The sequence below is a fragment of the Tyto alba genome, unplaced genomic scaffold (assembly GCF_018691265.1).
Source record: "Tyto alba isolate M040663 unplaced genomic scaffold, T.alba_DEE_v4.0 Super-Scaffold_45, whole genome shotgun sequence".
Taxonomy (NCBI): Eukaryota; Metazoa; Chordata; class Aves; order Strigiformes; family Tytonidae; genus Tyto; species Tyto alba.
The window spans coordinates 136099-151757 of NW_024881321.1; the positions used below are offsets into that span (position 1 = coordinate 136099).

The window sequence follows — 15659 nt, forward strand, 5'->3', positions numbered from 1 at the left end:
ATACTCTGGAATGAATGTGACTAGTTTGTCTGCATCTAAGATAAAACAGTTTCCTATATGTACCAGATGTATCATGGCTGAGTTATTTACTTGTTATTTCTTAATTTTAAATCCTTAAAATGTTTGGATTGTAATGTCCAGCTAAGATACACATCTTACCCAGGATACAGGTTGCACTAACCTCAAAAGTCAAAGTGGCATTTAACAAAAAAGATAAATTAATAAATATATCTTTATCATTTTGTTTTGCAGGAGGCAATAAGTTGAAGAATCAACATTTTCGCCTAAACTGGGCATGGATCTCCTTAGAAAAGGAGTATTATTTAGTAAATGAAGACTCCAAATATCTTGATGTTGTTCTTAAACGGAGAGGTTACCTGGGAGAAACCTCTTTTATAAGTAAGTTCAGTTTTAACCTTATCAATTGCTTCTATAAATCACTGACTATCTAGTTGATAAAATGTATCAATACATGTATATCCTTTTACTGATGTTTCATACTAAGCAAGCTGGATTCAAAGGAATATGTTTATTTATTAAAGCAAGTATCTTTTATTATGCTAAGTATGTGATTTCTTTAGTTGTATGATGAAATTTTCACTTTTTTTTTTTTTTTTGTCTTCTGCAATTAATTTTTTACTTAACAACCCAAGACCTAGTCCTTCTTTCTTTGATTTGATTGATACCACTGTTGTATTTGTTTCACAGAACACAGCTCCTGTCCGGATTTTATTTTACCTGTGTGTAATGAGAAAATACAGTTGTAGCAATTGGCAAGGCAACAATAAACATAGATCGTTTTCCAGGAAGGCTATTGTAAGCTGGTCTGATTAGCAGCTACGAGCATTAGGCTCGTTTTCTTTAGTCAATGCTGGCAGTCAACTGAGGCTGATACAGGAGGTGTTGAAAACTGTTTGCAATGTCTGGGGAGTGAAAATGTGAAAAAAGATTGTGTTATCACATTCTGCAACCTCACACCTGTCTCTAGCTTCTGGATCTGTTCCCATCCTCTTCCTAGTAATTCATTTGGACCAGGGAGCATTATAGCATTATTCTTGTGCAGTTTCATGTTGAAACCTATGATGATCTTACACTGCTTATAAAAGGCACTAAATTTAAAGGTGTTTTTTTCAGAGGTATGTAAGCATTTAACTGTCATGGAGCACAAGCTCATGCTTAGAAATCAGGTTTCTGTTTAAGTCTCTTTCTGAATAAGAATCTGAGTTCCAGGTGTTGAGATGTAGTTAGGATACCTATTTCAGCATGGGATTTAAGGTATATAGGCACTAACTGGATCTAACTTAAAAGGCTCTGTTTTAAACAGTGAACTAACTTTGATAATATATTTATTTTCAAGAAAGTAAAAGAATAAAAGAGATGTATGAAATAAAAAAGTTAAGGAAGTGCGATTTAAATTGGTTGCTGGTACTCATTAACAGATACTGATTTGACTTCTGATCCTTCAATTAGAGTGTTTACAGAATTTTCTACCTGTGGATTCAAGTTCAGTTTCTGAATTGAGGTGAGTCAAAATTAAGCAAAAGCAGATTGAATAACTTGCCTCTGACTACCTTAATCCTGCAAAATGAAATTACAGAGTTTGAAAGGACGTAAAATATATTGGTTAAGATGCTTACTGGCCTTTCTGGTCCATGTGCAGTGGCAAAGGGGCAGAAGGGTTATAGGTTAGGTAAAAAATTGGCTATGACTTGGGAGGAGGCACAAGCAGGAAGCAAGAAAGGCAAGGTTTGTAGGGAGAGGTGGTATGTTTTAATACGTTAAACAATACGGTTGGAAGAAACAAGCAGAGAAGGAAGAAGTTTTATGTTTTTTTCTGAAAACCTGAGAAAGACCTTTAAGATTTGAGTGGTACGGTGGTATTCAGAGGCCAAATGCATGAGTTGGAGATAGTTCTGAAGGACTGTCTAGTTTCCATGTGGGCCTGCCAGACAGCCTTGAACTGTGAGGAAAACACCAATAAAAAGCCATTCTAGAGCAGCCTGGGTACAAGGCTGTGAGGACTGTGCTGTCTTGGTGGGATGAGCTGCATTGGATTTTATGCCATGGTTTGCAGTTTCAACTTGCCTTGAGTTTAATGATTTTCATTAGGCAAACACTGAAATAAGAGGATGATAATTTTAAAAATGCTTATTGTAGTGGGAATGACCACAGTGGTTCAGATTTTACATCTTCTTTCATCCTTATTCCCTGTGTTTTACCCCTTCATGTCTTTGCACTTTCCTTAGCTTTCCCCTTGAAGGCTGAACTTTCCAGGTGTATTGTTTGTTGGTGTTTTTTAAGAAAAATAAATATTTTTGAGGATTTCAGTCAGCATATTAATTAGATGTTCTGGAACAGAAGAGAACCCACAACGTTAAAGGTGGGAAAAAAAAATCTGTTGTCCTTTTTGGGCATCTGTAGTTGAATTACAGAGAAATTGAAACTTAACTGTAACTTCAGAGAATGTAGAGTTTTTCTAGTAGTTATTTTTAGTTTGGCTAATTCTGTCCAAACTGCTTTTCATAATGTTAATTGATATGCTTCCATCTCTATGTGGGACACCAATATAAAGTTGATAGAGAGTAACAGAGTTGGCTTGAACACGCTCAGGTTGTGAAAAGTATATTTTTCTAAAACTTCTTTTTTTAAAGATGACATAATCAGAGAAAAATTACAAGTGATGTTTTTAATGATGTGAATTTCTGATTTTGGCAGGTATTAGCACCAAAGATGGTACTGCCAAGAAAGATAAAGACTTCAGAGGAAAAGCCCAGAAACAGGTGCAGTTTAATCCTGGCCAAACCTTAGCTACGTGGCGAGTACGGATTTTGAGTGATGGTGAACATGAACAGTCTGAGTCCTTTCAAATTGTTCTTTCGGAGCCTGTCATGGCAGTTCTGGAATTTCCCGATGTATCCACGGTGGAAATTATTGACCCAGGAGATGGTAAGACCCTTTCCAGAACTGTACTGCTAATATGTTCATATACCAAAAGATAAACTGGAGGGCAAATGCTATGAGTAACAGTGGATAGTAAAGCTTACTTTTCCTCAGAATATTTCTGAAGACAGACTTGGGCATTGGGTAGCTGTTTCTCCTCTGTCACTTTAAGTGATTCATGAATATGTAACTAAGGTATCATGCTTTGATGAAATGCCTGCATTTTTCCTATGATATATTATTTCTTTTTGTTTTATTCAGTTTTGGTTTCATTTTAGGTATAATAGGGTTTCAGTTCAATGTGCTTGCAAATGAGAGTGTATCTGCACATGTGGCTGGAGGCTGACTTGATTTATTCTGCCACGATAATTCATGTGAGAGAAGATGGTACAGGAGAGCCCAGGCTGGTTAATTCTAACAAGGTTGAGTCTTGGAGCAGACTAGTTTCATCAGTTAGGACTCAATATCAAGCTGAGGAGCTCAGTAAGGGTAAGGTTCACTAGACCAAGTACAGCACAAGCTGTGTCAAGAACAAATAAAATTATGGTTAAATATTTAAAGAAAAAAGAAGCTGATAAAAAAAAAAAAAAAAAAAAAAAAGGCAGAATGTGCTCTGGTTGTTTTGCTTTTCAGCTGCATCCAGGCACTTGAACCCCTGGGCAGTGGTCACACAAAACTGTCCTTGAGGAATCTTTCAACTATTGGATGACTGTAACAGCTTCTTTTATATAGTCTTCCCTAATTAACTTTTGAAGAGGACTGGGAAGAAAGCTGTCAGAGGTCTCTTGGTTCCTAGTTGCAAATGTAAATTAAATCAGAGGTTATCTGTCATCCATATTCAGTCACTGAGAAAATTAGTGCTTAACTTGGAAAACAGTATGTATGAGACACAGAAATTACTTGAAAAGGTGTTAAATCTATCTTTTCTATGATCAGTGAGATAGCACAACTCAAGAACACAACTCCAATGTCTGAGTCTTCTTAATGCCAATTATATTTATTTCATATAATAACATATTTTTTTTACAATCCCAGAGAATTTGTAATAATTATGTATAAAGTGATGTTGCATAGGAGAAAATCAAATGCACAACTGCAAATCAAGGAATTTCTATAGGAAAAATATAGAGAGAATTTTGATAGGAATGACTGGGTTTCCTAATAATCTTTTAGAGCACAGGGTATAACAAGTTCAGATGCTAACTGAATAGGAACAATCAAAAGTTTTATTCTGTTTCCAGTGAAAATGATTTTAAAATCATTGATTTGAATAGTGTAGTCTTAGCACCAAAATAGGGAGCTTGTTTGGAAAGCTGTACCAGCTCCTGGGTGTATGGGACATTGATTAATGTTCTATTACAAAAAGAGGTTGCATAAGGTTGTGTTTTCCTGTATTAGCTGAGATGGTGTAGATTATTCTCCTCTGAGCTGTTATGTTGTTTGTAAGGTGTGTTAAATTTTATAGTGTCATTTTACTCCTAGTTGAATAATTATGAGAGAGACAGGAAACAGAGCAATTCAGATTCCTGAATTGTTTTTGAAGGATGGAGTTTTTCATTTTGTCAACTTAATTCTAAGGAGAGAAATAAAAAGAAGAAAATGGGGGTTTTAGTGTTACCTTTTGTTTTACTTTAAAACAAAAAGAGGGATTTTGAGTCATTCACATTGAATTTTTGACTTGCTGGAATAGCAAAAGTGTCTAGATCTTAACAAACTTGAATTATAGCATTTTTAAGGCAGGCTTTTGACCTTAAGTCATGCTAGTCGTATTTTCCAGTTAGAGAAATAAAACCTGGAACATGCTTTCAAAGAAGTCACATGACAGTTGTCAGAACATTGTTTGCCAAAGTATTCTGAAATAATTAAGAAATTTGCTTTATGCAGGAATTTAAATAGTGGCCTTGCAGAACCACTGCCTGTGTGTGAGCTACGCTACTGATACTTCTGTGCTTAACAATTAATAATGAAATGCCATGGAAATAATAAAAATATAGACCTAGTGGACAAATTCTCCAAACACTGTCTTGCATCATTAACCCTAGAAAAGTAAATTAGTCACATTAGGGAGGATTTAGTAAGAACTTGTGAATTCAGACCTAATGATCCGATTTTCTTTTCCATTTCTGAAAGACTAAGAAACTCTAGTTCTCTCACCCTCCAAGTTGTTCTTAAAATTTATTGCCATTGCTGATAAATAAAAATTCTTTGCACTTTAGAATATGCTAAAATGCTCCTAGCTATTTTACAGGTCACTTTATGAGGCCATAAATCTACATAAACAAATATGTCTGTCTTTGCAGAATCAACTGTCTTTATTCCTCAGTCCACTTATACTATTGAAGAAGATGTTGGTGAATTATTTATTCCAGTCAGAAGAAGTGGAGATGTGAGCCAGGAACTGATGGTTATCTGCTACACACAACAAGGTAACAGAAACTTCTAGAGAAAAAAAAAAATAAAAGGCAAAAATGGGAAAGAGACAAAAGCAAAAATAATTGTGCCATCTATTGCATAATAAAATTGTTTATAACTCTGTTAATTACTTTTTCATATAAATAGCTTCAGTCTCAACTTGAAATGTATTCATATTTACAATCTGTCTTTGAGTATTATTTAATATAGCTAAAAAGTTATCATGTTCCAAATTGCTGCCATTTGTTAGGGGTTGAAGAGGATCTGTGTTCTTTATCTTTTTTGCAAGATTTTTATATGCAGCTGATATATCTGAAAGTGATGAGAACTGAAAACACTTCAGTGATTACTTAGGATATCCATTGCTTTTTTTGTATCTTTAAAAAATTGGTATAAAATAATATTGCTTAATTACCATGCTTCTTCTTCCTCTGTCTTTTGATCTCCTATTAATTATATCCATGGAGACTCTACACCTGTGCTTCTAATATTATTTTTCATCTGGACAGATGAAGCGACTTTTTTGATGAGGTGATTTGGAATCAAAATAATTTGTTTTCATGAAATTCAGTTAATTTCTAGTCTACTGATATCTTCAGTGGGTAGAATATACTAAGGGAGTTAACTGGTAGTCCTCACAAGATCTCCTTTGTCGGTCTGTGCTTCTTGTGATAGACTACAATACTCCTGACTGAAAATCTGCACGTGATTTGCACTGCATCATCTGTGGTAGTTTGTCCAGAGACCTTATAAATGTAGCCTGGTCAGGGATTTCAGCCCATCTTATCACCTAAAAGTAAACAGAAATTAAAAGATAATGAAAATAAAATTCATTGTCTGTGAGGGGATCATTATAACCATGGCATGTATAGTGACTGTTTTCCTTTTATGCCACAGGAACAGCATCTGGCACTGCCCCAACCTCTGTACTTTCTTATTCTGACTACATATCAAGGCCTGAGGATCACAACAGCATTCTGCGTTTTGACAAAGATGAAAGAGAAAAAATGTGTCGGATCGTCATCATAGATGATTCCTTGTACGAAGAAGCGGAGACCTTCGATGTTTTGCTGAGCATGCCAATGGGTGGAAGAATTGGTGCAGAATTCCCAAGCACTCGAATTACCATTGTACCTGACAAGGATGATGGTAAGACATGAAATATGGTGATATTCCCAGTTCAGTACAGAAACTACAAATAGCATCACACTCAAATCAGCACGTAGAAACTGGATTTTGCACTTCTTGCTGGTGGTTAAAACACATGCTGCTTCCATCTTGAGATTTGAAAATATTATTAGAAAGCTCAGTGGGGTTTTTAAAGTACTTGCCTCTATGCAAACGCACATAGCATGGGGAATAAACAAGGATCTAGAAACGTGAACATGCCTGCAGGGCTATGATCTTATAGGCATCACAGAGACTGGTGGGATGACTCCTGTGACTGGAATGTTGGAGTGGAAGGATACAGACTCTTTAGGAAGGACAGACAGGGGACACGAGTAGGAGGTGTCGCCCTCTGTGCCAATGACCAGTTGGAGTTCATGGAGGAGGAAGTGACAGAGAGTTTATGGGTCAGGATTAAAGGGAAGGGCAGGGACAGAAGACATCATAGTGAGGGTCTGCTACAAGCAGGAAGACAAGCAGGTGAGGCCCTCTACAGACAGATAGGAGCAGCCTTGGGTTCAGAAGCCCTGGTCCACATTGGGGAATTCAAGCATCCAGATATCTGTTGGAGGGACAACACAGCAGGGCATAAGCAATCCAGGAGGTTCCTGGAATGATAACTTCTTCCTCCAAGTGGCAGAGGAGCTAATGAGGAGAGGTGCTATGCTGGACCTTGTTCTCACCAACAAGGAGGGTCTGGTGGGGAACATGAAGCTCTCAAGGGCAGCCTTGGCTGCAGTCACCATGAAATGATGGAGTTCAAAATCCTTAGGGCAGCAAGGAAGGCACACAGTAAACTCACTACCCTGGACTTTAGGAGAGCAGACTTTGGCCTCTTCAGGGATTTGCCTGGCAGAGTAGCATGGGATAAAGCCCTAGCGGGAAGAGGGACCCAAGAAATCTGGTTAATATTCAAGGATAACCTCCTTCAAGCTGAAGAGCAATGCATCCCAACAAAGAGAAAGTCAGGCAAAACCACCAGGAGGCCTGCATGGATGAACAAGGAGCTGCTGGACAAGCTCAAACACAAAAAGGAAGCCTACAGAGGGTGGAAGCAAAGACAAGTAGCCTGGGAGGAATACAGAGAAATTGTCTGAGCAGCCAGGGATTGGATTAGGAAAGCCAAAGCCCTGAAAGAATTAAATCTGGCCAGGGATGTCAAGGGCAACAAGAAAAGCTTCTATAGGTAGGTTGGTGATAAAGGAAGACTAGGGAAAATGTGGGCCCTCTCTGGAAGGAAATGGGAGATGTGGTTACCTGAGATATGGAGAAAGCTCAACAACTTTTTTGCTTCAGTCTTCACCAGCAATTGCTTCAGCATACCACCCAAGTTGCAAAAGGAAAAGGTGGGGACTGGGAGAATGAAGAACTGCTCGCTGTAGGAGAAGATCAGGTTCAAGACCATCTAAGGAACCTGAAGGTGCAGAAGTCCATGGGGCCTGATGAAATGCATCTGCAGGTCCTGAGGGAACCAGTGGATGAAGTGGATAAGCCACTGTCCAGCATATCTGAGATGTTGTGGCAGTCCAGTGAAGTTCCTACTGACTGGAAAAGGGAAAACATAACCTCCATTTTTAGAAATGGAAAAAAGGAATACCCAGGGAACTACAGGCCAGTCAGTCTCACCTCTATGCCCATCAAGATCATGGAGCAACCTCATGAAGTTCAACAAGGCTAAAGGCAAGGTCCTGCACCTGGGTCAAGACATATTGTGTACAAATGCAGGCTGAGCAATGAGTGGATTGAGAGCAGCCCTGTGGAGAAGAACTTGGGGATATAGATGGATGGAAGGCTGAATGTGAGCCAGCAGTGTGTGCTCACAGCCCAGAAAGCCAACTGTGTCCTGGGATGCATCAAGAGAAGTGGGGCTAGTAGGTTGGGAGAGGTGATTCTCCCCCTCTACTCCACTCTCATGAGACCCCACCTGGGGTACTGTGTCCAGATCTGGGATACCCCAGGATAAGAAGGACATGCACTGGATGGAGCGGGTCTAGAGGAGACCACAAAGGTGATTAGAGGGCTGGAGCACATCTTTTATGAGGACGTGCTGAGAGAGTTGGGGTTGTTCACCCTGGAGAAGGGAAAGCTCTGGGGAGATCTTATAGCAGCTTTCCAATACTTAAAGGGGGCCTACAGGAAAGATGGGGAGGGACTCTATCAAGGAGTGTAGTGATAGGATGAGGGGTGATGGTTTTAAACTGAAGGAGGGTAGATTTAGATTAGATATTAGGAAGTTCTTTACTGTGAGGGTGGTGGGTCACTGGAACAGGTTCTCCAGAGAAGTTGTGGCTGCCCCCTCCCTGGAGGGCAGGTTGGAAGGGGCTTTGACTAACCTGTTCTGGTGGAAGGTGTCCCTGCCCATGGCAGGGGGTTTGGAACTAGATGATCTTTAAGACCCCTTCCAACCCAAACCATTCCATGATTCTATGATATGATTTAGGATTGATATTTTATGCTTTGAGAAAATCACATGAGCAGTGGTTGGGAGTGAGGAGATGCACCTTTCCATTCTATCATGTTAACAGATGTAGTCCAAAATGTCACAGTGCATGAGCACCCTTGTATGTGTGATCCTGAGGTTGTGTCCACAAAGCCTTCAGCCCATTGCATTATTCTCCAAAGGGCCGTATTAGAGGCCCTGATGGACCAGAAGTCATCTGGTTCACTAGAAATTCCTGGCAACTGAGTACTTTGATTTGGGATTATACAGTTGTGCTGTGCTGCCAAAACAAAATCTGAAAAAAAATCACAGTATGTAGAACATGCACAGATATATTTATATATTGTGAAAGGTGATTTTAAAATTGATGCTGCTGTTGGGACTTTTCTTAATTTGGAAGGGACTTCTCCCGATAGGTCCTGAAGTTGGGAGTCATAGAAAAGAAGAAAAGGATGAAGATAATGAGATACACAGCAAAGCTGTGCATGGAAATCTTGGATTCAAAGTTACACATGTCACTACGGTTTAAGCACTAAAAAATAAAAACATTGGTCTGTTTGAGTCAGAGGTGATAGTTACTAACCATGAACCACTGAAAGAAAAGCATTCAGGGGAAAGACCTATGCAAATCATCCACTTTTGGGGTGGCAGTAATCTCACTTGGTATTATCCATCTATATACATTTCACATCTGATTCAAGCAGGCTATGCCAGGATCCTTTTGTAATTAAAGAGATATGTACTCCCAGGAACCACCCTACCCTAAAAGCATCTAAACAGTGGATCAATCACAATGGGTACCTGGTGATTCTGAATACATTGATTTCTGTCAATAGATATAAACCCTAACCTTAGAAATTTAATTTGCCATTCAACCCAAAGTCATAAGCACTACTGGGAATGAAAGGAGTATTTTTTTCTAATTTTGTGTTAAAACAGCTCCTACTGTGAAATGCCATTAAACAACAAAGAGATACAAAGCTATTCCTGCTTTATAAAATAATTATGATTTCTAAAGAAAAATCTAAAAGAACCTAGTTGAAACCTAAAGAAGTGAATGCTGAAGAGTGTTGCAATAGGAATTTAGATATTAAAGATAAAATAAAAAAGCCCTCGACCATCTGCCATACAAATGTGTTACTAAATCTAGCCAGAATTAACTGGCTGAACTACTCGTCTTCATGCATCTTAAAGATCTGGAGGATAAACAGAAATCTCTAAAGAACTTGAGGTCAGTTGATTGGCTCAGGAGGTACCTATCCTGCACAGAGAGCACAGACTTCAGCTCATCTGGAGGAGGTGCTTTACATAATAGATCAATGTTATGCATCTAGAAAAAGGAAGATAAGGTTGATGTGACCTTTTCATTCTGCTTGGAGAGAGGAGTCCTGGAGTTTAGTCTCAGACCATGAAAACGCTCAGACCCCAATCTTCTATGGAAATGCCTTAATCCCCAAGCAGTTAGCAACTAAGTAAGATCAGCCTGGGAGCGTGCTCTGTTTTTCCAACTGAAGCTGTGACTCTGAAATCATTTCATATATATAGAAAAAATTAGATCAAATTATTTTGTTAGTATTCATCTGGGAACGAGAAACCTGTAATTTGGTTTTAATGCTAACAGTATTGCTCTGTTGTGTGCAACAAGTTTGATGATACAGAATGCAACAAGTTCTTGCAACAAGGCTTGCAGTCAAAGCGCTGCTCTCTCACAGTCAAATGTTTTGATTGCCAAGCTGCTGATTTGGACTCTTTTTTTACTTACTCTGTTTTGTGTTGTGGGCAAATTTTAAACTCTTGTTTTGTAATCACATTTGGAAACCAGAAGAGAAGAGGTATGATGAATGCAGAGCTAGAAGTTTGCAGCTAAGAGGAGAACGCTTACAATTATTTTGTTTGCTTCAGGTTTTTTGTCAGTGGCTGTCTTCCCATGTGATTTTAATTCCATGCTACTGTATTTAGTGTTGCCATGAGAGCACACAGCCTTACAGCCAGGCTGACAAACAGTCATCTTGCCTTAGCGGAATTGTTGAAGCCTCATGCTGTTCACAGTAGGAAATACATTAAATATATTTTTCCACTTCATTCACATTAGATGGGCAAGCAGTCTTTCAGACTTCTCGACATTTCTACATCAAGACTGGGAAAACAAAGGACTCAAGTTTATGTCAGAGGTTTGCTTATCATTTTCTTTACACTTACTCAACAGAATCGATCACTTGTATCATCCACATGATAGAGGACAGAACTATCTGGAAATATTCTACAGCTAAGTAAACTGGATGATTGTATAATAATGCAGAAGGCCAACGTGAGAGGTCATACAGAACAGATTAACTCTTTAGTCTTCTGGAGATTTGTTCAAAAGCTTGCTGTCACTCCTCCTACAGTTAGTTAAACTTGGGAAATTCTTAGACCATGTTCTGGAAATCAGTAGCCACTAGCACTTGTCCAACTTGCTTGGAGTAGTAAACTCCATATTGACATTTACTATCAGTAGCCTGAAAAGAAGCAGAAAGTCATCACTGCATTGCTACATTATAAACATATGCTTTGCATTAAGTCTCCCAGTAGGCATACAGTATCAGCTAACTTTCTGTGTCTTTACTGAGCCAAATTTCCAACTGATGATAATTAAATATTCTATTAGTAATGTAGCCTGTGAGAGGGACATCCTTATCTCACAAGGCTATCTGTTCTTCCCTATTTCCACTAAAATAATGAACTAGTTGTTCTTTTTTTCCTCTGTACAGCCATCTTTGAGTACCTTCTCCCTTTTCTATTTTTACAGTGCCTGTGGGTCTGATGCCTCCAGCACTTCTGTGCAGCTTTTAAGCTTTTTTGTCCTCTTATTAGGTAAAATCTCTATATGACCCTGCCCCTTTCCCCAGTCTGTGGCAGGTGGCCAGATTGGCAACTAATAAAGGGAAAAGGTGGAAGACAGCCAATCTATGACACATGTTATACTCCCGGTTTTCTTTCTTTATAATTTCTTATTATCACTAGTTCAACAGACTGAAAAATGTTCAATTTATGATGATAGCCTTAAAGATTTTGGAAAGTCCCTGTCTGCTGTCTACCACAGAAATAAATTGATGTTCTGTTTTACAGTATGACATTCTATAGAGGCAACCAGGTGCATTTGTGATTTGCTTTTCTAGCATTATCTGTTGTTGACAGTTTATTATATGTGTGTGTCTGCAGGTATGCACTCACCCATTGTATACATATGAACTGCAGATGTTGGATTAATCTCATCTTCACTTAGCTGCCGAATAATTACGTATGTAGCCCAACCTTATGATCTAGGCTCCTTTGATTGGTAAGGAGGATAAAGCATGACCTCCAGGCAGTACTTGGTCACATCTATTTCAGATGGCTCCTTTGCAACAGAGGACTCAGCTGGTGAAGCAGCATAGCTCTAAGCTTTCTCTACTGAAGGCTCTTAGATGGTTAGCTTACATATGCATTATTACATTTCTATGTGAACTGTAGTAGTATTTCTAGGAGAGTGTTGAAATATAGAAAACAGCTTTTGAGTTTTGTACTCAAAGCACATAAAATAGTTGATGTGCAGAAAATATGAAATTACATCAGCTGTAGAAAATGGATACTTTCTGTTAAATCTAGAATGAGTTAAACAAAATGGTGTTCTTACATGTACTGATGTCATTTTTGAGAGACTAAAGGATCATTGTTTTATGACAGTTCTCTCAAGAGTACATTGAACATCTTTGTCTCCTGTCTTCCCATTGCATGTTCTATTTTTTATGGCTTTGATCTTTCTACTGCAGATCTTGTATTTGTTATAGACTGTTTGAAAATGTAATGAATGCCTAGAAAACTGTTACAAATTAATAATTTGTTCTTGGTCACTTGCAATTGTAGGGAGTGAATTTAGTGACCTAGTGAGTGCTTTGTGTGTTTACGATTTGGATAATCAAGATGTGTAGGACATTTTGGTGCATTCAGTTTTCCTAAGGTTTCTTCAGATCATTTTGCTTCCTTTGAAGCTCCTTATACAGAGACTTTGCCATTTTGCTCATCAGTCTTTGAAGACCCAAAAGATACTGAACAACAGAGAAACCAGTGTACCTCATTGGGCTTTAATGACGATTCTCCTTTTGAATATGTAAATCCTCGAAGGATTAACTCGGTTATTATCTCACATTACTGTCTGTCAGGCAACTCTTTTTTTCTTCCCTCCTACACAAATGAGGTCAGAAGCCCGAAAGAGAGAATTCAAGAACTTTTAACATATAACAGAGCATGTTTTCTGTCATTAGAGCTCTGCCTTCATGGTCTGATAAGTCTGACTGTTGCTTTAGTTTCACTTCTGTTCTGTCTTCTCTGCCAAGTCCCATCCTCAGCATTAGCTCCTGTAAAGGGAACATGGATCTCTTGCATATTTTTCTTCTCAGGCCTCAGAGGGCTAAATGTGTTCTCACTGTATGTGGGCAGAAGAGCCTATCATTTCTGTTATTTCTTCCAGTTAAGCAAACTTAACATAACTAGCATTGTGACTGAATATTAAAAGTGCAAAAATCTGTAGTCAGAATTATGGCAGTGTCTTACTTAGCCTCTCTTGTGATATGGTCAAGGTGTCCCCAATCCAGAAAAGAATATGTATACATATACGCAGAAGAATAGATTTAATAACTATCCACGAGTGGACAGAATCATAATTTTCTTTAAAAAATGTTATGTATGCTATGCCAAAAATGATACACAAATACCAACAGCCACCTGAAAACCAAAGTATTTTGCATGTCTTGGTTATGCTATTCCTCTTCTATGCACCATTTGTAGTAATAATAGTTATAATAATAATACTTTCCTCCTTAATTTATTCTCCAGTGAAACCTAACACATTTGCTGCTTTGATAAGTTTCAGATTTGTAATTCATTTGGTTAAAATTAATTCAACAGCTTCACCTCTGTTCCTGGTAAGATCATGGAAGAGAGATCCTTCTGGAAGATATGTAGAAACATACAGAAGACAGGGAAGAGATTAGAGACAGCCAACATGGCTTCATGGGCAAATCATGCCTCACTAATGTAGTGGCCTTCTATGATGGAGTGACTGCGTGAGTGAACAAGGGAAGTGCTACTGATGTCACCTACCTAGATTTCTTCAAGGCATTTGATACAATCGCCCCCAGCATACTTACCTCTAAATTGGAGAGATACAGGTTTGATGGATGGACCATTAGAAGGGTAAGAAATTAGCTGGGTGGCCACATCCAAACAGTTACACTCAATATTTCAGTGCCCAAACAGAAACTACTAATGAATGGTGTTCCTCAAGAATCTGTACACTTCTCACAAGGCTGGAACACTTCTCCTGGGAAGAAGGTCTGAGAGAGATTGGGTTTTTCAGCCCAGAGAAGAGAAGGCTCCAGGGAGACGTTTTTGCAGCCTTTCAATACATAAAGGGGTCTTATAAGAAAGACAGAAAGAGACTTTATACCAGGACCTGTAGTGACAGGACAAGGGGCAATGGTTTTAAACAGAAAGAATGTAAATTTAGATTGGACATAAAGAAGAAATTTTTTGCAATGAGGGTGGTGAGGCACTGGAACAGCTTGCCCAGAGAAGCTGTGGATGCCCCATCATTGGACATGTTCAAGGTCAGGTTGGATGGGGCTTTGTGTAACCTGATCTAGTGAAAGATGTCCCTGTCCATGACAGGGGGCTTGGACCAGATGATCTTTAAAGGTCATTTCTGACCCAAACCATTCTGCAATTCTATAAAAAAATAGTCTCAGAAAATGTACAATTTGGATTTATTTTGACCTTTTGAATATTGTTATATCCTTTTTCTCAAAGTCCAATGGTTTTCATTGCATAAGGAGCTCACCCATTTTCAGCATGCACTTTTATGAAGGTCCATAATTTCTGTCTTTGCTATTGAGTCTCCACAATTTCCTAGCCATCTTCTTATCAGCTCTTATTACCAAAAAACAAAATGCTTTTTTATTATTCAAAAGCCTTACTAATACTACTTGCCAACCGGTGGAAATCTCAGCTGGGGAGAAAACATAACTGTCATCACTATGACTCCGGGCTTTAAAATCTTAGAGATCAGGGTCATGATTTAAGTGGATAATGTTACAAGATATTATAAAGAAAGCATTCGTAGCATGAGCTATTGCAGTTTTGTGGTTGTTTCTTGATATGAGTGGATGTGTGAGTAACATGATTTAGAAGAGAAAAACTGAAAATATTCTTCTCAGAAAGCCTTTAATTTTGCAGTTATACTTACTACACTCAGACCCTTTCTACAGACTGCTTTTTCTGCAAGGCCCAGTAGTGAAATATTACTCAATTAAAATATGGAAAACATATTTAGAAATGGCTACATGCTATATCTTTATGTAGCCTGATTTCTAAAATGCTACTCAGCTTCTCCTGCCATTCCATTTGTAGGAGTCTTCATTTATTATCTCATGTATGAATCACTGACTGTGAGCTCCTTCACACTTGGCCTCCTTGTGAAGTACCTTGTGTGTGGTATATTTAAATACTACTGCCAAGCCTTCCCATTTATCTGTCTGCCTCTGTTTCATCAGTTCATTGAGAATTTGTTATTGATGCCATTTCCTGGGCCTCTTACATAAAAATAATCTATTAAAAAAAAGAAAAAAAATAGAATGTGTAGAAGATTCTGATTTGGTTTCATGCTCTGTGGGAGGTCTAGCCA

The 15659-nt window shown here is 38.4% G+C and overlaps 1 protein-coding gene across 2 annotated transcripts in view; it reads left to right on the plus strand.

Annotated features, from left to right (window-relative positions):
* Nucleotides 1–15659, plus strand: part of FREM2 (FRAS1 related extracellular matrix 2) — a 138019-nt gene that overhangs the window by 76496 nt on the left and 45864 nt on the right. For both annotated transcript variants that reach the window (XM_033000267.2, XM_042806128.1), the window contains exons 3-6: nucleotides 253–399; nucleotides 2716–2946; nucleotides 5241–5366; nucleotides 6250–6501. In XM_033000267.2, the coding sequence (XP_032856158.2) occupies nucleotides 253–399; nucleotides 2716–2946; nucleotides 5241–5366; nucleotides 6250–6501 (756 nt within the window). The remainder of the gene's footprint in view (nucleotides 1–252; nucleotides 400–2715; nucleotides 2947–5240; nucleotides 5367–6249; nucleotides 6502–15659) is intronic.